The sequence below is a fragment of the Onychostoma macrolepis genome, chromosome 01 (genome assembly GCF_012432095.1).
Source record: "Onychostoma macrolepis isolate SWU-2019 chromosome 01, ASM1243209v1, whole genome shotgun sequence".
NCBI lineage: Eukaryota > Metazoa > Chordata > Actinopteri > Cypriniformes > Cyprinidae > Onychostoma > Onychostoma macrolepis.
In genome coordinates this window covers 12,664,386-12,686,345 of record NC_081155.1, presented here as the reverse complement: position 1 = coordinate 12,686,345, position 21,960 = coordinate 12,664,386, and the positions used below count along the sequence as shown (strand labels likewise).

The window sequence follows — 21,960 nt, the reverse complement described above, 5'->3', positions numbered from 1 at the left end:
TCATCTCCTAGCTGTTTTAGAAGAATATCACAGTAAGGTTATCATGGCTGGTCCTCAGAGCGGCTCAAACGTAACGCGTAATTTCACAAATCAGTTCGTGCAGCCGCCGTGGCGCGTCGCGATTTGGTCGGTCGCGTACAGCTCAGTGCTGGCGGTCGCCGTGTTCGGAAACCTCATCGTTATTTGGATCATTTTGGCCCATAAACGGATGCGCACCGTGACCAACTATTTCTTGCTCAACCTGGCGTTCTCCGACGCCTCGATGGCCGCCTTCAACACGCTCATCAACTTCATTTACGCCACGCACGGAGAGTGGTACTTTGGAGAGGTTTACTGCAAGTTCCACAACTTCTTTCCCGTGACCGCCGTGTTTGCCAGCATTTACTCCATGACTGCGATTGCAGTCGACAGGTGAGGCTGTTTATGATTAATTATAGACTAATAATATGTTCTTCGTGCAGTAGCCTATTCACCATTCACACAAACCTACGATGGGATACTTGATTCAGGGTTCTCGTGGGAATTTTACACACCTGGAAAAGTGTCTATATAATAAAAGTCTATAAAATAGGATGATCTATGAAAAAAGCACTAAAATGTAATTGTAAATTATCCGGCAGCAATAAAATCTTTATTTCAATGCCCAAATATATAACAAATAGAGGGCTGTAAATCATTAATATAAATGCCATGTGGAATTTGATGAATTCCAAATGTGTTTGCATAGACATTTGTTGGAATTCCTTAATGACCTCCAAATAACGGTTTCATGCTGTAATTCGTCTTCATGGATCTAACGACTAACGAGAATAGTAACATTTTGAATTCTTGACCTGGAAAAGTGTAGAAAAGAGTCTATAAAAATAAATAATATCTAAGAACTAAAGTGAGTTTGTAAATTATACGGAAGCACACCGCTCTTTTTGTGTTTATTCAAGTCTGTCATTTTATGTTAATATATGAACAAAAAGAAAATGCATGAGCTGTTTAAATATCAGAATGTCTGGTCAATGTGAACACCAAAATTAAAATTGAACAAAGAAATGTGTTAAAAATGTTGTTGTTAATGAGTCAATATATATTTCAAGGCTTGAAAATGTCTTTAAAAGTCATAAAGTGGACTACTTTTAGTTGATAAACTTGCTTAATTTTATTGAAGTTATTTTGTATCTTTTTTAATAGAAATGTTCGATTTACCTTGTTTTTAGATGTTTGGTAGCTGCATGTGAATTTAAAACCTTATAAACCAGCCTCTGTAAAATAATTTGCTCTACCCACACATGAACTATATAGCAAGACCAATCAAATCATTTACATGTCAAACGCTATTGTGGCAAGCAGTTACAATGATTGGATCTTGAATCTTGAGAATATGGCAACCCAACCTTGTCTACTCCATTTCACCTGACATCACCCTGCTCTTTGAGTGTTTTTAATAGGAATCCGAATCAAGTCATCATTAAAGAAAAGTCGTGGGAATTCATTGCTCAGAAGGTGTGAGAATCCTGTTGATTTACTGATGAAAAACTGGCTTGAAGGGATTGAACAGGCTTTTAGGACCACCAGCGAGGCTTCTTTCTTCCTCTTGCATATGCATCTATAATCTCCTCAGGGAGCTCATAAATTGAACGTCTTCTGTTTGACCCCTCTGTCATTTAACTGCAATGAAAAGGAGGAAACTTCATTTCCTGCCCATGAACATGGGACATACAGCACAGACTGCTGCATTTTATTGGATCAAAACATCCCATAGGTATACGGCAGCAGGATTATCTGCATTAATTGAGCTATAACCTGTTCATTTTCAGAATTACGCAGGCACTATTCATAGGATCCAGTTAGTCATGAATGCATCTAATGAGATGAGATCTGGGATACTGATCTGCATGATCCAGAGCATGGGGGGGCTTTTCCTTCATTAAAAGATTACAAGCTCAGTCTGTGGCTGTGTGGGAGCCAGAGAACAACACTTCATCCTAACTCTGTGTAATCTTTCGCCATGCACGAGTGTTTATCCATATGCTGCCTCCCATGTTTGGCCCTATTATCAAAAGGTTTGACTTCAGACAGGCTTGTGTGCCATTCAGAAATGAATTGTGCATAATTAGTGAGTTTGAACTGAGGGAGCAAACATGATGCAGAATTCAAATTTAAATTTTAGTGCATAAAATAGCTTTTATTAATGCACTGTAAAAAATAATTCCAGTCTTTCTACTTAAAAATGTCACAATTCAACATGTTGCATGCTGTTTCTGTTTGTAAAAACAGTGAAAATTGTTACAAAGTAAATCCTACACCCTTTTTTACATGAATTACCCATAAAGATGTCATCATGCATAAACATGAGACATTATTAACTATCATTGTTTGAAATGCCACCTACAGACCTTTGTGACTAATTTATGCATATTTCATTATATTTTCGATAAATTCACTTGCAGTGGAAGTGCACTTAATTACTGAGAATGTTCTAATTAACTGGATGTTAGTATAATGAAGTCAAACAACATGAAGCAGGCTTATTATGCATTCTCATCTTGTCTATTTTAAGTTTAAATAAATGTCTAATCAGTGAAGAAAAATGCAATTATTTATGTTTGATAACAAACCTTGTTTTGAACAAATACAATTTCTCTGTGACTTTGTTTATTTTCTTTGAATTAATTAAAATCCTCTTCATGACAATCAAATTCTAATTTTTCAGTTCAGATTTAATTATGGACCCTTTTCACAGACTGTGATGACGCACTTTCACAGTAATTAACATTTGCAACTTTTTTATTTTTTAAACAATTAATGTACATAACATTACAATTTGTTTTATTAAACTGCCAGCAAATTATTGATTAATTAATTAATTAAAATAATGTTTATTTGTGGGTTTTTCTTAAAGGGATAGTTCACCCAAAAATATTTCTAGTGGATGACCTAGGACGTAGGCGTAGCATAAGCTTCCGGAGCCTGTGGAGGACTTTTTATGATGGTTGGATGTACAGTATTGGGCTTCAAAATCTCAAACCCTATTCACTGCAATTATAAAGCTTGGAAGAGTAAGGACATTTATACAACCGGAATTGTTGGGACATTTTTAAATTTGAATAAAATGAAAACTAAAAGAATTTCAAATCGCATGAGCCAATATTTTATTCACAATAGAGCATAGATAACATAAATGTTTAAACTGAGAAATTTTATAATTTTATGCACAAAATGAGCTCAATTCAAATTGTATGCCTGCTACAGGTCTCAAAATAGAATGGGGGCATGTTTACCATGTTTACCATGTAGCATCTCCTCTTCTTTTCAAAACAGTTTGAAGATGTCTGGGTATCGAGGTTATGAGTTTCTGGAGTTTTGGTGTTGGAATTTGGTCCCATTCTTGCCTGATATAGGTCTCCAGCTGCTGAAGAGTTTGTGGTCTTATTTGACATTTTTCATTTAAATATGCGCCAAATGTTCTCTATAGGTGAAAGATCTGGACTGCAGGCAGGCCAATTCAGCACCCAGACTCTTCTACTACGAAGCCATACTGTTGTAATAGCTGCAGTATGTGGTTTTGCATTGTCCTGCAGAAATACACGTCATCTGGAGGGGAGCACATGTTGCTCTAAAACCTTTATATACCTTTCAGCATTCATAGTGCCTTCCAGAACATGCAAGCTGCCCATACCGTATGCACTTATGCACCCCCATACCATCAGAGATGCTGGCTTTTGAACTGAACGCTGATAACACGCTGGAATGTCTCCCTCCTCTTTAGCCCGGAGGACGCAGCGTCCATGATTTCCAACAACAATGTCAAATTTGAACTCGTCTGACCATAGAATACTTTTCCTCTTTGAAACAGTCCATTTTAAATGAGCCTTGGCCAAAAGGACACGATGGCGCTTCTGGACCATGTTCAAATATGGCTTTCTTTTTGCATGATAGAGATTTAGTTGGCGTCTGCAGATGGCACGGCGGATTGTGTTTACCAACAGTGGTTTCTGGAAGTATTCCTGGGCCCATTTAATAATGTCAGTGAAAGAATCATGCCGATGAGTGATGTAGTGTCGTCTGAGGGCCTGAAGACCACGAGCATCCAACAAAGGTCTTCAGCCTTGTCCCTTACGCACAGAGATTTCTCCAGTTTCTCTGAATCTGTTGATGATGTTATGCACTTTAGATGATTTGAAAAGCCTTTGCAATTTGACGTTGAGGAACATTGTTTTTAAAGTATTTCACAATCTTTTTACGCACTCTTTCACAGATTAGAGAGCCTCTGCCCATCTTTACTTCTGAGAGACTCTGCCCCTCCAAGACATCCCTTTTATAGCTAATCATGTTACAGACCTGATGTCAATTAACTTAATTAGTTGCTAGATGTTCTCCCAGCTGAATCTTTTCAAAATGTATTGCTTTTTCAGCCTTTTGTTGCCCCCGTGCCAACTTTTTTGAGACCTGTAGCAGGCAAATTTGAAATGAGCTCATTTAGTGGATAAAAGTGCAAAATTTCTCAGTTTAAACATTTATGTTCTTTGTGAATTGTGAATAAAATATTGGCTCATGTGATTTGAAAGTCTTTTAATTTTTATTTTATTCAAATTTAAAAAAACGTCCCAACAGTCCCAGAATTCGGGTTGTAACTCCAATTGTAACTATCCCTTTAAGCGGCTAAGAGAGTCACGGCAAATTTGACATCTTTCTCTCTTTTGACCAATGTAATGAATCTCTCACTATTTTTTTTTTTCTCTTTGGTAAAGTCATAGAAACGTTATTGTGGATATTTCCTTCAAATGAAACACAAAAATGACATCTGTTGTAGTTTCCTTTCACAACTATAGAAGTCTACCCAACCTTGATGACTTCCCTTTCTAAGAGCTCTGGAAATGCTAAAAGGTTTCATTAAACTATGTTTTTTTTTTACAGGTACATGGCCATAATTCACCCTCTGAAGCCCCGTCTGTCAGCTACCGCTACTAAAGTGGTGATTGTCTGTATTTGGGCCCTGGCGGTGATTTTGGCCTTCCCGCTGTGTTTCTACTCGACCACGAGAACTATGCCTCGCAGAACTGTCTGCTACGTCGCCTGGCCGAGACCTTCTGAGGATTCGTTCATGTAAGAGATCCATTTGTTCTTGACAAAAATCCCAAATCAGTCACTAATGAGTTGGATTTCATTGAGGATTCTGTCTTAGAAGCCAGATGTGTGTGCAGAAAGCAAGCATTCCTCTGATGATTTCACACCAGCTGATTGGTTTCTCTTCTGCTTGATTGTAATTTCTTCTCAGGCTTTGCTTTCACTGCTCAAACATTGGTAATGTTCTTTTTAGCTTTACATTGCCTATCTTCACACTAAGTGCCATCTGCCAGTGAGGCGAGAAAACCAAACACATTACCTGTTTACCAGTGGCCAAATGGTGTGTAAGAAGTGTAAACAGTCTTCCGGACTCACAATCCAAATTTATTGTCTAAACACCCAAGCCCCGAGCATTGGATAGGCCTACTTGGGTTTATCATTTGGTGTGGTATATAAAAACCACTTGTTTTTTTACAGTGGCTTCCTGTCCTCTCATCTGTGCAGGTATCATATCATAGTAACGGTGCTGGTGTACATGCTGCCCCTAGTGGTCATGGGTATCACCTACACCATAGTCGGGGTGACACTTTGGGGAGGAGAGATTCCTGGAGATTCATCGGACAATTATGTTGGACAACTGCGAGCCAAAAGGAAGGTGAGAGGACATACTAACATATATTGTACACAATTTGTCCCAAAGTTTTAGTCAAAAGGTTTGGAACGACATACGATATGCTGTGGTAGATGATCAAATCTGTGGCTTTCAGCTTGTAGAGATGCGTCATCAACATGATTTTTTGATAGTTCAACCTGACATTTTCTTCTGCTCAAGATAAAATAAGTTATTTTGAGGAATGTTTCTTATCCAAAACAACACTGGTCCAAAACAACACTAGACCTCATGAAGTGTTATGTTGTAATAACAAAAACTATAACGATTACAAAACTATCAAATCTGTAAGTGTATTTGTCAACTGAAATGAAGTTGAAATGAAAAAAATTAATGAGAATTTATGAAAAACTTAAAAAAAAAATAATTATAGGGCAGTAATTGAACTTGAGTTTTTACGTTTTTACAGTGAAACATGAAAATTGAAAATAAAACACTAATTTAAAATGTGAATAAATATATATACAAAATATTAAAATACTGCTCACTTTCATTGCGTGGATAAAGTATTTTAATGACAACTTTACATTAAAACTTAACATTCTGGCAAGGTTCTCTTAAAGTTATGAAGAAACGTTCTTCCAATAATGTTTATAGAACATTTGTTTAAAGTTATCTGTCTTTGATAACGTTCATAAAACATTAGCACAAAAGCATCATTCAAGGGATGTTTTTCTGAAACATTTCTATTTGGATGGGTTCAGTCACTACTAACCAGTTTCAAAACAGTACATTCAAAAGTAATTTAGCAAAATGATAAAATGGAACACTCCCTTAATGTTTTCAATAATGATCGTATAAACATGAAAAATCATTTTTAAAAGCTGTTTATATTTTGAATGTTCAGTGAACATGTTTTCATAACTTAATGTGAACATTATGAAAAAGTTCATAGAAAATGTTTTTTTAGGAATTGACTGATTTCGTGTAACCTCTGTCCTCAGTATGAGCTTCAGAATGAGGTGACTAAAGGACAGAGTTTAAGAAATGAGCCCATGCATTTGTAAATCATAGAAATTAATATATATATTTACTCTTACCTGTCCTGGGGGAATCTCACTGTATTGCTAAATCTATTTGATATTTTTCCACAGATTAAGGTCATGTCTGGTTTATCTGGCAGGTCAGCCCTGAGCTTTTTGTGAGCTGCAGCGTTCAGACATGCGCTTGCACATGTGGGACAGTGATAGGTCCGATGAATCTAGGACAATTCATCTCATATTGTGGCAAAATGGTTCATATTAATGACTGTGATCTCTCTATGTAATCCAGTACTTTTGTTTTTGATGCAGAGATTATGGAATCGTTTCAAATATAACCGTAGGCTTACGCTGGATTAAAGCACTTGTTAACTCCCCTCTACACAACCTCGCTTCCCAAAGCCCATTCATTCTTTTTTCAAGAGCCTCCTGATTGGCTAGAAAGGTGACGGAAGGATTTCAGTACGTTTCGGGAGTGTGAACTCTTTCTCAGATTCCTGATGGGAAAGAAGTATAAAAAAAAATGCACACGTGAATTATAAGCATTTTCTTTCTTTGTTCCATAAAACTAAAAGGAAAAAGAGAAATCAGTTAATCCAGTAATTTTAATAGAGCGTTCATTCAAAATGATCCAGTCTTTAATAATGTTCTTAAAATATTTAGACAAAAACATTTACACGTTATTTATATACCATTTAAGGGATTATTTATTTATTTATTTTTCTGAAATGGTTTTCTTTTTTTTTTTTTTTTTTTAAATGTTTCTACTAACTACTTTCAAAATTCAAAAGTAATTTAAAGTAAAAAAGTAACATTCAAAGGGAATTTAAACTTTTTAAAAAACTGGACATTTCAGAGAACATTCTGAAACTTAATGGAAATGTTATCAAAATGTTCTTAAAACATTTAAAGGCATAAAAATTTGCACAGATGAATTATCAGAATTTTTATCATTTATATAAAAATCATTTAGATTTTTGAACGACTTTTGAACAATAGTGTAACTCAAACAGCAGAGTATAATAATAAAATAACAGTGATAAAAAAAATTGACCTGTATCAACCTGGTGTTCTGTAATCCAAACTTTGTTTTTCAAAATGGTAAATAAAACAGGTTTTTGGAGTACATTTTACAAAAATATTTTTCTACTTCAAAATTTCATGTTTAATGTTTGTGAAATTTACTACCCATTTTGGAGTGAAAACTCCACTAATTTATTTTCAGTGTTTTCCCCCATTTTTGGATGGTGCTTGATATAAGCTGAATAAATAAATAGGATCAGACAATATTTGGCCGAGATACAACTATTTGAAAATCTGGAATCTGAGGGTGCAAAACAATCTAAATATTGAGAAAATCACCTTTAAAGTTGTCCAACTGAAGTTCTTAGCAATGCATATTACTAATCAAAAATTAAGTTTTGATATATTTACAGTAGGAGCACATCAGAGCACAAAGATCTCAGGCTATTGGTTGAGCGTTTGACTGCACTTCATATCTTTCCCCATTGTTTTTGAAAACTAAACACTTTGTAAACTGCCACCTCTGTTGTTAAGTTTAAACATTTTCCAGCTATTAATCTATTGCATCTGAAAACACCATACAACCATCCTTTGTTCTTTTAGACTCGGGATCCTTTGCTAACTTTAGTGCTTGACAGCCTTAAAAAAACACTCACAACGTCTCAAATGGCCTCATTAATTTGCGCATAATTTGACACGGACCTGTTGGAAAAGACAAAGAAATACCGTCCGTCATCAATCAATGAACACTTTCATTTGCACCTTGTCTGTAAAAAAAGCGACTAGAGGCTTGTACCCTGAAGAGACCTGCTGTAGTTAATGAGTAATGAGACGCAGTGGAGCCTTGCGAATAATTTCTGATTGACAGTTACACAAAGCAGAGAAAGGTTAGGTATGACGTAACCCTAGCAGTGGAAACAATGAGCCACGGGAGGCAGAAGTGTCAGAGAACCTGCCCTTTTGTGCCAGTTTGACACAGGTTTAGCTAAAGTTTATTGAGGTTGCATTTGAATCATATGAATGGTCTTCAATCGGTGTGAAAGTACATTGTCTTCAGGAGGGCAGGTGAACATGACCTGGCTGTCAAGAAGGTACAGCTAGATTTCTACTCGGCGTGTGACTGACTTGACGTCAAGCCGAAATTTATCACTCTATTACAACACCATTCATGATGTTCAGCAAATGTGATTACATTAGACTTTCATAAAAACTGCATTTATCATGAGTGTAAATGTGTCACATGTGCGTCACACCTTGCTTTATATATCAAATTCTTTGATCGTTTGACCTACCCTAAGATCATTCATATCTTTTTACCCATTTTTAATCCCACACCTTTTTTGTTGCTTAAAATAAAACAAATGTTAACTGAAATAAGATAAAATATATTTAAAAAAAAACTTTGCATTTGAGCAAGTTACCAAGGTAAACTATACCTATAACTGAAATAGATTTAATCTATCTATCTATCTATCTATCTATCTATCTATCAACAAAAAAAAAATGCCAAAAACACAACAAATTTGCAAATATACTAATACAATACACACTACCATTCAATAGTTTGGGAACAGTAAGATGTTTTTTTTTTATTTTTGTAATACTTGGATTCAGCAAGAATGCATTCAATTGATGAAAAGCGACAGTAAAGAGATTTATAATGTTATAATGAAAATAAATGTTGTTCTTTTTAACTTTCTATTTATCAAAAAAAAAAAAAAAAACATGAAAAAGTCTCCTGAAATCCTAAAAAAAAAAAATTGTATTATGGTTTCCATAAAAAGATGAAGCAGCACAACTGTTTTCAACATTGATAATAATCATCAATGTTTCTTGAGCATTAAATCAGCATATTAGAATGATTTCTGAAGGATCATGTGACACTGAAGACTGGAGGAATGATGCTGAAAATACAGCTTTGCATCACAGAAATAAATGACATTTTACAATATATTCACATAGAAAAAGGTTATTTGAAGTTGTAATAATTTTTCACAGTTTTGCTATATTACCAGCCCCAGTCTTTTGAACAGTGGTATATGCAGACAACACCGCAGTGCACTATTGATTTTCACTATCATAAATGTTGTAAACTTTGCCAGCTCAACCTGGCAAAGACTGAGCTTCTTGTCTTTCCTGCCGCTCCAACTCTACAGCATGACATCACGATCCAGTTAGGTTCATCAACAATTACCCCATCAACTTCGGTCAGAAATCTTGGTGTAATCTTTGATGACCAGCTGACCTTCAAAGACCACATTGCAAAGACTGCTCGATCTTGCAGGTTTGCACTACACAACATCAGAAAGATCAGGCCCTTTCTGACGGAGCATGCTGCACAACTTCTTGTCCAGGCCCTTGTCATTTCTAGGCTGGACTACTGCAATGCTCTTCTGGCTGGACTTCCATCAAACACAGTCAAACCTCTACAAATGATTCAGAATGCGGCGGCACGACTGGTCTTCAACGAACCCAAAAGAGCCCATGTTACACCTCTCTTTATCTCATTGCATTGGCTACCAATCGCAGCTCGCATCAAGTTCAAGACACTGATGCTTGCTTATAGAACAACCACAGGCTCAGCACCGCCTACATGCACTCACTATTAAGAATCTACATCCCTCCAGAAGTCTGAGATCTGCTAGTGAGCGACGCCTCGTGGTACCATCACAAAGAGGCTCAAAATCACTCTCCAGAACATTCTCGTTCACCATTCCTGGCTGGTGGAATGATCTTCCCACCCATATTCGAGTACTGGATCCCTGTCAATCTTCAAGCAACAGCTGAAAACTCATCTCTTTCGACACTACTTGACTTCAACCTACACAAAAAAAAAAAAAAATCTTTCTCCTTACTTATTCCTTCCCTTGCTAGCTTGTACTTATTTAAACAATGCCTGAGACTTGGTGTTACAAGCACTTCCTTTGTCGGATTGCCTCTTCAAGATGAATCGCTTCATGTGTTCCCCAAATTGTAAGTCGCTTTGGATAAAAGCGTCTGCAAAATGACTAAATGTAAATGTAAAATGTAAATGTAAACTGAGTTTGGACACCTCATATTTCGCTCTGAAATACTGAAATAGTCTCTTCCTGTCTAACGAGTGAGCACTTTGTGCCTTGTACTTTCTGGAATGTGCTGAAACGCAGGCCAGATGCTTCTAGTCAGAAGTCAGGCTGTGTGAGATGCGAGGCTGTTCAGTGTAACAAGAACAAATGACTCCTGGACCCCTGAACAGTTTGCACAAATCAAAACAGAGTATCGTCCTTTAGTGCCATTTACATATGAAATATGCAATTATGTACTTTTCGGCACACTGCAATTTCCTCCGGTGTTGTTCCTCCTGCTCTTTCATGATAAAAACTACCATTAAATTGAGGTTGACTCACTTGTCTGATGACCGGTGCAAAAGCTTTCAGTGTGGTGCCAAATCACCACCCGACACGTTTCCTCTCGTCATTCATTATCAGTTTTCAGGTTTGAGTTTTTGTTCGCTGAACAATGGCAGCAGATGGCTTTTAGGCGGCAGATGGAGACTTCAAACAGACTGCGAGCTGAGCCGTGACTTTCCCTGATGCTGTTTTCTTCCAGAACGCAAGAAGCCGAAACTCATATGTTTTGCTGGCATATGCTTCATGTTGTGACTCTAAATGATCTCTCGCTCTCCTCAGGTGGTGAAGATGATGATCGTGGTGGTGGTGACCTTTGCCCTCTGCTGGTTGCCCTATCACATCTATTTCATTGTGACGGGCGTAAACAAGCGTCTGAACAAGTGGAAGTCCATCCAGCAAGTCTATCTGTCCGTGTTGTGGTTGGCCATGAGCTCCACCATGTACAACCCCATCATTTACTGCTGTCTGAATGGCAGGTAATGAAACACTCCTATACTAATACACAATCAACTTTATTCCATTCTACCAATGGAGAAAATGTTCTGGCCATAAAAGTTTGCTCCTTTCTTTCTTTCTTTTTTAGTACACACAAATACACATATATTTTATAAATATTTGTAAAATAGTATTTGCATATAAAAAGTTTTGTTCTTTTGAATATAAAATAAAATGTAAAAAATTGTTCTGAAAGTAATAGTTACTGGCAAGTACGTTGGTCTTATTTAACAATGACTTATTTAACACACACACACACACACACACACACACATATATATATATATATATACAGTAATAACTTTTAATATATTAATATTAAATTCTTATATATACGTGTGTGTGTATGTGTGTATGTATGTATGTATGTATGTATGTATGTATGTATATATATATATATACATGCATATATTAATGCATTATTTAATATAAAAAAGTATAAAAAGTACAGTTCTACATAAACTATGTAATTTTGCAGTTCTTAAAAAAAACTTACCAGCCAGCTGCTAGTAAATTGGTCTTGTTTAATTAAATAATAACAACAACAACAACAACAATAATAATAATAGTTAAAATATATATATATATATATATATATATATATATATATATATATATATATATTTTAATAAATAATGTTACATTTAATTAAATATTTTTACATTTTAAATATTTATTTGTAATAATATTGTTATTATAGTAATATTAAATATAGCAATATATAATGTTAATATACTGAAATATAAATTTTATTTTTAATAATATATTTGTTTTGAATGATTAATATATTTTATTTGTAAAATAAATAAATAAATACATTTGTAATCTTTATTATTTGAATATTAAAAGTTTCATTCTTAGAGTCCTGCTTTATATATTCTTGCAGATCCTTGGCGAGTAACTTTAAGTTACTGGTCTTGTTTACTTGCCAAACCTTTTTACTCACTGTACTTACTGGTGCTGGCAAAAATTACATAATTCGTATACATACAAGATCTATTATCCTAGCTCATTATGAAGTTATTATTAAGAATTACAATTATATTAATTATAATATTTTGAGATGAACTAGTAATGCATTTCAATGATAAGATCATTTTTTCCATACCTCCAGATTTAGGGCCGGTTTCAAACGGGCCTTCAGGTGGTGTCCCTTCATCCAGGTATCCAGCTACGATGAACTCGAGCTCCGTCCCACCCGTCTCCACCCACGCAACCAGAGCAGCATGTGCACCCTGTCCCGCATCGACACCAGCGTCCACGGTGACGACCCACGCCACAGCAACCGCAAGAGCACCAAGTCCCTGCAGTGTCAGGTGGAGGTCAAAGACGAAAGCACAGCAGCGACTAAACTCTGTCTTCACAGAGAGCCCACATTCGCAACCGAGCAGCTCAGCTGAAGGGCCAGACCAGACGTGCATCCGATCGTGGTTCTGTTAGAGGTGCTCCATTACAGACATAAAACAATGTGAATACATCCACAGGTGTTGTATAAATGCATACTGTGTATTTCAGAGTGTACATTGAAACTAAATGCACTCAAACCTGCAGCATGATGAAGTAATACTGCCTCCAAGTGGAGAACTGTGAATGTTTTCAGTGTAGTCTAGCATACTACTCAATGCATGCTGCCTAGAATATACTGCATGCTGCCTTCTTTTTTCTTGAAATACAAAACAACATAGTACATATGCAATGATAAACATTTAAAACATGAAAACATAGTATGCTGCACTACAGATTCATCACCTCATCATGTTGCATGATTATCTAAATACAAATTTGGCACATTTGATTCAGTTTTGTTTTTAAAAATTGCTTAAGTCTTTCAGATAATGCTGAAATTATGCTAAAATTTATACTTGTGATTCATTTATTTCAGTAGAATTGGACTGTCGAGTGTGTCCTGCACATTTTGACAGCCGTTTATCTTTGTATCACATGCACATTGTGATATGGCTTGTTGCCACAGCCATATCACCCTGCATCCCAAGACCGGTTGCTCATGGAAGCTAAGCAGGGCTGAGCCTGGTCAGTACCTGGATGGGAGACCTCCTGGGAAAAACTAGGTTGCTGTTGGAAGAGGTGTTAGTGAGGCCAGCAGGAGGTGCTCACCCTGCAGTCTGTGTGGGTCCTAATGCCCCAGTATAGTGACGGGGACACTATACTGTAAAAAAGCACCGTCTTTCGGATGAGATGTTAAACCGAGGTCCTGACTCTCTGTGGTCATTAAAAATCCCATGACACTCATCATAAAGAGTAGGGGTGTAACCCCGGTGTCCTGGCCAAATTCCCTCCACTGGCCCTTGTCTATCATGGCCTCCTAATAATCCCCATCCACTTGATTGGCTCTATCACTCTCTCCTCTCCACCTGTAGCTGGTGTGCGGTGAGCGCACTGGCGCCGTTGTCCTGTGGCTGCCGTCGCATCATCCAAGTGGATGCTGCACACCGGTGGTGGTTGAGAAGAGACCCCCCACATGATTGTAAAGCGCTTTGGGTGTATTGCAATACACATTAAAAGCGCTATATAAATGCCTCATTCATTCATTCATTCATTCATTCACATTCTGTGCATTTCGAGCCAGCACTTCTCCTTCTGTATGAAAGTGTATTTCAGTTTGATCTTTTTTAAGGGAGATTGAATTCAAAAGTTGAACTGAATGTAAATTTTACTGTTAATAACACATCTGAGCCAACAAACATATAACCAGATTTTAAACGTGTGCTGTCAGATGAATCCGTGTCATGAAGCAATGTCAGGAAAAAAGAAGCTAAGTGATTTTAAGTAATAGTGACAGAAATAATAAGCTTTGTTCAAAATTCATAAAACCAATCTAACATACTGGTGCACAACGCTCTGGCTGTTTCGTAAATAAGATCTAATGAATTTATATAAAAGACTACAATAACTGAACTATACAGTTTATTTTTGTGTTTTGTTCATATTTGATATATCACAGTATGTGCTGTATTTATGATGTACTGTAAATGTGAACACCACTGATAATGTGCTTATGGTTTGTATTGTACATAACATGCAAAGTTAACTTTTTATTACCAACGTATAGTCCTGAAAATGGATGTAGTAAAATGCTTTTTACGTTTAAATGCATTGATGATGTTTTTCCAGCTTTTACGCCTGCTTTGATCTAAACTAAAGATATTTGTGAAAAACTAATCATGTTGGTATGGCCACATTGTTTTGATGTTGAGCATGATCATAGATTTATTAAAGCGAACGTCAAAAATGAGCAAAACTTTTTTTTGTTAGAATCATGTTTGAAAAACAATATTTGACTTGTTTAAAGCAATGAACTAGCACTGCGGTTTTGAAGCTTTAGCACAAAACTTCACCAGACAGGAGTCATTATTAAGTTGAAATAAAATACGTGCGACTTATTTGGATTATAAATTATAGGCGTGTTATATATAGGCCTAGATCTTTCTTTTGAGCTCATCATGCATTGCTTATGGTTGCTAAGCTTAGTGTTAACAATAATGCTGGTGCAGTTACAGTCACGTGTCTACTTTGGACTATTTCGAAATCAAAATTCATTCTTATTTCCTTAAGAAGAGTTCTTTTTTCTTTCTTTTTTCTTTTTTTAATTGAACAAGCGTGCGATGGTTTTGAAAACTACTAAATCAACCGAAGCAAGCGCACGTTCATTTTTGGCATGCATGTTGTTTTAGGTCATTGCAACCACTAGATGGCGCAGTTGTCTGTATTTTTAGTTCTGTGCTGGTGAAAGCAATTTTGAAGGTTAAAAAAAAAAAAAAACCTTTCGGCTAGGAACACATTGTTCCTACAGCAGCTTAAATCCAGTGCCAAGATATTGTTTATGTATTTTAAAGGATATGTTCATTTCCTTATGTGATCCCTAAAAGCATATAGCAATATGCAACAGATAAGAACTTCAATGTTATGAAGAAGAGAATTGTTCATATTTAGGATAATGCTTAATGTTAGACTGTGTGATTGCAAAATGTATTCTCATATCTCTTTTTTAGTATAATGCAAAAGGCATGTTTCACATGACTTCCTGTTTATCGCCGGTACATCCCTTACTCAAAATATCTTCCAAAATCTCCCTTCCTATTCCCTGTTGAATGAACCACTGCCCAGCTATTGACTTCTGATCTGGTAAAGACAGGAAAAACTACCCTTACTACTACTGGGCATTAAATATATATATATATATATATATATATTTTTATGCATGCATCAAAGCTATGGAAACATTAACACTGTCTTTGAAAGCAAAAAAAAGTAATTATTCTAAAAGATGTTTGCACCAGCTGCCTCCATTTGAAGATTTGGTGGGTTATTTAGACAAATGGGAAGAACCAAATTTGGGTGTCCAAGGGGGATGCTGAGTTCAGTCTGTCACGTGTGCACATGTACTGTATGACCCAACCCCTCCCATACATCCATCCAAACACAGCTCACATATAGTGCAGCGTCACACCAGTGTCTGCTCACACAGACCGTCTGGGAGGGCATCGATTTATGTGTTATTTTTGTCTCTTCTCACTAAACTTCAAGGTCTTTGCAAGGTCAGTAAATTGCTCTGAGTCAACGGCTCCCTCTTCATCTGAACAACAATGCCAGGTCTAATATTGCCAGGAATGATCATGTAATCTGAGGACGTTTCGTGAAAAGTCGGAGTCACTTCCTGGACTTTATAAAGAATATATAATAATATCCAAAGCTCTTTTACTGCATTCTGTCTATGTACTGAAAGCACTTCACATTGTATGACTCTTACATACGTTCATTTTCACATTTTTTGTATCATTTAATAATATATGTAATAATAATTAATGAAAATTGTTATTACCATAATCAATAACAACAACAATGATAATATGTATTTATTTTATTTTACTTCATTTATTTTCTAGTTCATGATCATTTAAAGCTCTTCAAGGCCAGTAAGTATTATAATATCAATAATCAATGTTAATACTATTATTAATTAGTATAATAATAACTATTATAATAACTACAGCCTTTTGTCTCTCATGAGACGAAGATGATTAAGTAAGTAATTATAATAACTATTATTATTCATATAATAATACTTCATTATTTTGTCAGTATTTATTAATTAATTGATTAAAGCCCTGGCATGAGTGTCAATCTATAATACTTTATGGGACGATTTATGAGGAAAAAAGCTTGAATTTCATGTTTTGTAAACATTGTCACTTCTGTACAAAAAAAGTGTTCAAAAGAGGTACATAAAAAACAAATATACACAGATTTTACAGGCACATTATGTATTGAACTGACATTGCATATCTGAGCAAACATAAGCTCATCATATTGTCTCTTAATCACCGACAGTGTATTTCAGTTGATTATATAATAGTTATTGTTTTAAAGAAACGTGTGATAAAGTTAAGCCCTAAGAGACCACAATCATGACAGAGTTGAGAAAAACTGTAATGACACAACAGCTGGCTTGTATCACAGAAAGCCTTTGTGAGAACTCATATTACATCTCAGCTGGAGTTTGGCCGAACACATGAGAGACTCTCAATTTTACGATCTGATCAGCTCAAAACTGAACTTTTGAGCCTCAATTCTGTGAGATCTAATCTAATAGAGTCATGCAACTGTGCTGACAGCATCATGCTTCGGGAATTCTTCTCTGAGGAAAGAAGAAGGATGTTAGGAAAAACATTTGAGTACAAAACGTACTGAAAAAAAAAACTCCCTGAAGAGAATATGCTTCAGTCTCCATGAGCTCTGGGACTGGGCAAGATGAGTTTTATTCATCTCTCAACAGGACAATGGCCAGAGAAACGCCTTCAGTCCTAAAAGAGGAATGTGCTGGAGAGACCCAGTCAAAGTCCAGACTGTGATCCAACTTAGCATCTGTGGAATGACATAAAAGTTATGGCTCACATTCAGTTCCCATTTAGTCTGATTGAGCTTGAGCAATGCTGGAATGAAATGGACAAATATTCCAATGTCAAGATGTACAATGCTGATAGAGACTTGAGCAAGGAAAATGCAACTACTGGCAAAGATGGTGCTACCGACTCCAGAGGGTTTTAAAAATTGATTAAATTATGTATACATTTTATATACCTTTAATGTATTCTGTTTTTATTATTGTTCTTGTACATTTATAAAAAATGGCAAAAATTTAAATCATTATTAAATAATACATTATATATAGTGTCTCTACCTTTGACTTCAATGTAAAACACAGACCCACATAAACATATGGTGAGCTTTGTGGCATCACAAAAAACATGCACACGAGGGAATCAAAGGTTCAAGCAGTAATGTATGTTCAGCGATGTTTGTCTAGTTTGAGCAATGCTCAGATTCACATGAAGTTGATGAGGTTCACGTGAAGTGACGCTTACACATAGATTTCATCCAAATATATCACATGGAACTGTAGGAACCACATTTATGAACCTAAAATGCCACGTGACGAAATTTGGATAACCATATACCGAACAATCCATCATCCAAGATTTTGTTAAGTTTATATTTTCCAAATAAACACATAAAGAACCCATAAAATCAGAAATAGAGCTGTGTGGTTTTTAGAAGCACAATTTTTTTTCTGTGAAAATCAATCTATGAATGCATATTAGGTTTGGTTAAGAGAAAGTAGCCTATTTTAAAAGCTACAAATGACACACTTGGAGGTTACTGCTTGCATGCATACTTCAGATAGAATTGCGACTAGCCTATTTTTGAAGTACAGGATAATATTCTTATTCATATATCAAAAGCAATGCTGACCCCTGCTAATAAGCCGTACTGTATCTCTCTCTCAACAATAAGTTGGAATCCAGGAAAGGCTGCAGTTGATGTGTGCATGCAGTCAGCACTTTTGGGCCCTGTCGAGGGGCCCTACAACAGCCCTCGGGTCTCAAAACCCACACTGATGAGGTTGGCAAAAGGCAGAGCAGGGAAATCACATGCATCGTGAGTGGGGTGTTCATGACAGCTGTTTTCCCTATGAATGTCCCTCTCTGTCTGACACCAGCTGCTAGGCCTTCCGAGAGCACACATGTCATACAGAGGCTGTCAGACTTCACTTCGACTCTGTTATCATCTGAAATATGACTGAAATGTGCAGCAGGTTTAAGAGGGAATGTGGTGTTATGAGCCAAAAATGGAAGGTTTGCAAGTGGAAAAAAGTAAATAACCACCTCCAGATTGCCTAAGACTTATCAAACTGTCTTTTTGCATAATAGTAATCTCTTAATTCATATTTGTATTGGTATAAAATATTCACATGGTAAAATTATACATTAAGGCCAGATTTAGCTACAAAGAAAGACAGAAAGAAAATAAATTAACCTACACAATAAGGTACTCAACATTCTCATTATTTATTTTCCTTACATTTATCATATTACTTTATTTTATAAACAAAAAACCTTGCTACGTGTACTGCATTAGACTAACCGAGACTTGTCACAGCACCTACATATTGGTCTTTTGTTGATTTTGATTGCTTTATTGTCCTCGTTTGGAAGTCGATTTAGCGTCTAATGACTAAATCTAAATGTAAATGCAAATTTTAAGCTCAAGGACATATTCTGAAATAATCAAAAATAATAAAATATAAAAAATATTTTACTTCAGCTAGTTGCAACATTTCTCGATACTAAAATAAATAAAACTAAAATCTAAAACTTAATAAAAACTATATAGAAATATTCAACCCGATCTCATGAAAGTGCGTATAAATAGTACGTCAAATAATTTCGTATCATATGCACGCGAAAACTGCGTATTAAATGCACGCCAAAAAGGCGCGTGGCATAGACGCGCCAAAGTCCATTTTTGCGTATCAATACCACGAGTTTCTTTTTTGTTTCTTTTTTTTTTTGGACGTAATATTTATACATATTTTCATGAGACTGGGCTCAAATATTTAAAAAAATAATAATAATAAACATAAACACACAACATAGTTACAAAAAATAAGATAATAATAACAGTCATAATAATAATAAAATAAAATAAATTATTTTATGAATAAATTCAAAATATTAACAAAAATTATAATAGTTTATCTGAACTTAAGTGTCCTTACTTACTTACACCTATTACCCCTACTGGGGCATAGGCCACCGACAAGGATTCTCCAGTCTCTTCAACTGTCCCCAAGTGCGGCCTGTGTTCTTGACATCGGCTTCCAGGTCTCAGCGCCAACTGTTTCGAGGTCTGCCCCTCTTTTTTTCCCTTGGGGGATCCATGTCAAGGCTTGCCTAGTGATGTTGGAAGCCGGTTAACAGAGAGTGTGACCTAACCATCTCCAGCGACGTTGGATGATCTCTTCGTCTAACATCATCAGGAACTCTTACGAGGGACTGACTTGTAGAGTGGTCCACAGCGGTCAACTCACAGATGCCTTCCTGGTACAAACAGGAGTGCGGCAGGGTTGTTTGTTGTCGCCGTTTTTGTTCCTGCTGGTCATCGATTGGGTCATGAAAACGTCCACAGTGGAAAAGCGAAACGGCATTCAGTGGACTCTATGGAACCAACTGGACGACCTTCACTTTGCGGACAACTTGGCCCTTCTTTCCCACACCCAGCAGCAGATGCAGGAAAAGACCAACATTGTAGCAGAAAACTCCACTTACCTTGACCTCAACATCCACACAGGGGAGGGCAAGGTCCTGAAGGTCAACACCGCCAACACATCACCCATCGTGCTGGAAGGGGAACCGCTAGAGGAGGTGGACGACTTCACATACCTTCACAGCATCGTAAATAAACAGGTGGAACCGACGCCGTGAATGTGAAAGCAAGGATTGGCAAGGCCAGGACAGAACTTAAGTGTCCAAAAACATCTAAATACCTTTTAGTGTTGTTGGATAGTGTTTTAAGGTTACATAAATCTATTTTAAACAAATATCCCTTGACCTCCCTAAGGCCATGTAACATTACAGATCTGATCAATGTTACACAGAATCAGTAAGTGGCGGATAGTTCAGCTGAAACTATAACTTTGAGAATATCCCTCTGGTGGAACAATATTACCAAGAAATCTTCCCTCTGTGACCAGGTCATGGACAGAAATGCTGTTTTGCCCCACAGTATAGTCTGCTGATCACTGATGAAAGACTCCAGCATAAAATAAAGTTCAATAAAATAAAATGAAATGAAATATTTTGAATGGCATTTCAGTGTTGTTTTTCTGTGTAACTGTATCTGTGCTTCAATCATGACATAATATTTTCAGCATCACCTGCAGCTGGCCAATAAGCTCTCTTCCTCCAACTAGCTGCGTTAACAGGCCTGAATTCAGCACAGAGGCACACCAGTAACTAGCTGCTTGTATTTGGTGAATGCATAGCTGTAAAGAGCATCACATGCCTTATGGCTAATGATGACCGTGTAAACGCACAGCAGTCGAGAAGCTTCGTCGAGTGTGATGTCACGTGCCCTTTCCCCCAGTTTCTGCTTCTCGCGCGAGGTTACTATCGGTCATAACAGCACTGCAGCGCGCTGGAAGACGCTCTTCCCTTTAAACCTGCGTCTTTCTACGCGTTCCTACAATAATAATGCCATTACATGAGCGTTTAATACATTTAATGCACTTGTAATCTCTATCTATCTTTACTTGATAGATAGGCATACACTCGGTTTAATATGTAGTCTAGTATGGAATGAGTTCAACAGGCTATCGCGCAATGGCAAGTCAAAGAATGAATAGATTCCGTTAAAGAAGCGTCGAATAAAATGTATAATGCATTAATATTTTCATTCAAAAGCAAGATGTTATGATAACCGAGTATACGGAACTATATTTATCCAGCACCCCCTCCCCTCCCTCCTGGGTTACTATCGGACAAACCGAGTCTTTGTGCTCAGCTGCTGAGATGAGCCAGAAAATAAGTGATGATATTTGCTTCCCCTGGGAAAATATTGTTTGACTTCGCATAATTCTTTCATTTTAAAGCATTTTAGACTGCTACATTTGGGGAAAACTCTCAGTGCAGGCGCTTTTTTACTATGACGCGCGACTTTGAGAAGATCGCGCATTTTGAAAAATCGTCCGATTGTGTTAGACTCGCTTTTTACGCTTTTTAACGGAGATTACTGTGATTACTGTGAGTGTGTCATAGTGGTTCTGTGTTTTAATAGACACCCCAATTGCTTCTCAGGTGTCATAACAGACATGCATAGGCTATTAATGATGCCACAATAAATCGTTTTTTTTTTCTTCTTAGCAGTAGACAGCAGAAAAGCACGATTTTTTATGTCTAACGTTTTTAGCAATGTATCCGTTCGCATGAAAAGGCAACGTTTTGCTGCTGTGCAATTTAAGACTCATCGGAAACGAGGCGCGTGCTCT

The 21,960-nt window shown here is 36.6% G+C and overlaps 1 protein-coding gene across 1 annotated transcript; it reads left to right on the top strand.

Moving 5' to 3' along the window:
• Positions 1-14,181, top strand: tacr3l (tachykinin receptor 3-like). The gene is made up of 5 exons (XM_058790862.1): positions 1-411; positions 4,909-5,097; positions 5,563-5,713; positions 11,400-11,596; positions 12,730-14,181. The coding sequence occupies exons 1-5, from the start codon at positions 44-46 to the stop codon at positions 13,013-13,015; spliced, it is 1,191 nt and encodes a 396-aa protein (XP_058646845.1). The 5' UTR covers positions 1-43; the 3' UTR covers positions 13,016-14,181.
• Positions 14,182-21,960: the final 7,779 nt, after the last annotated feature.

Excerpts from the sequence above, each read along its gene's own strand:
- tacr3l (XM_058790862.1), top strand. The coding sequence starts at position 44 with ATGGCTGGTCCTCAGAGCGGCTCAAACGTAACGCGTAATTTCACAAAT. Across the intron at positions 5,098-5,562 it reads CCTTCTGAGGATTCGTTCAT|GTATCATATCATAGTAACGG; the intron begins GTAAGAGATCCA and ends TCATCTGTGCAG. Across the intron at positions 5,714-11,399 it reads AACTGCGAGCCAAAAGGAAG|GTGGTGAAGATGATGATCGT; the intron begins GTGAGAGGACAT and ends CGCTCTCCTCAG.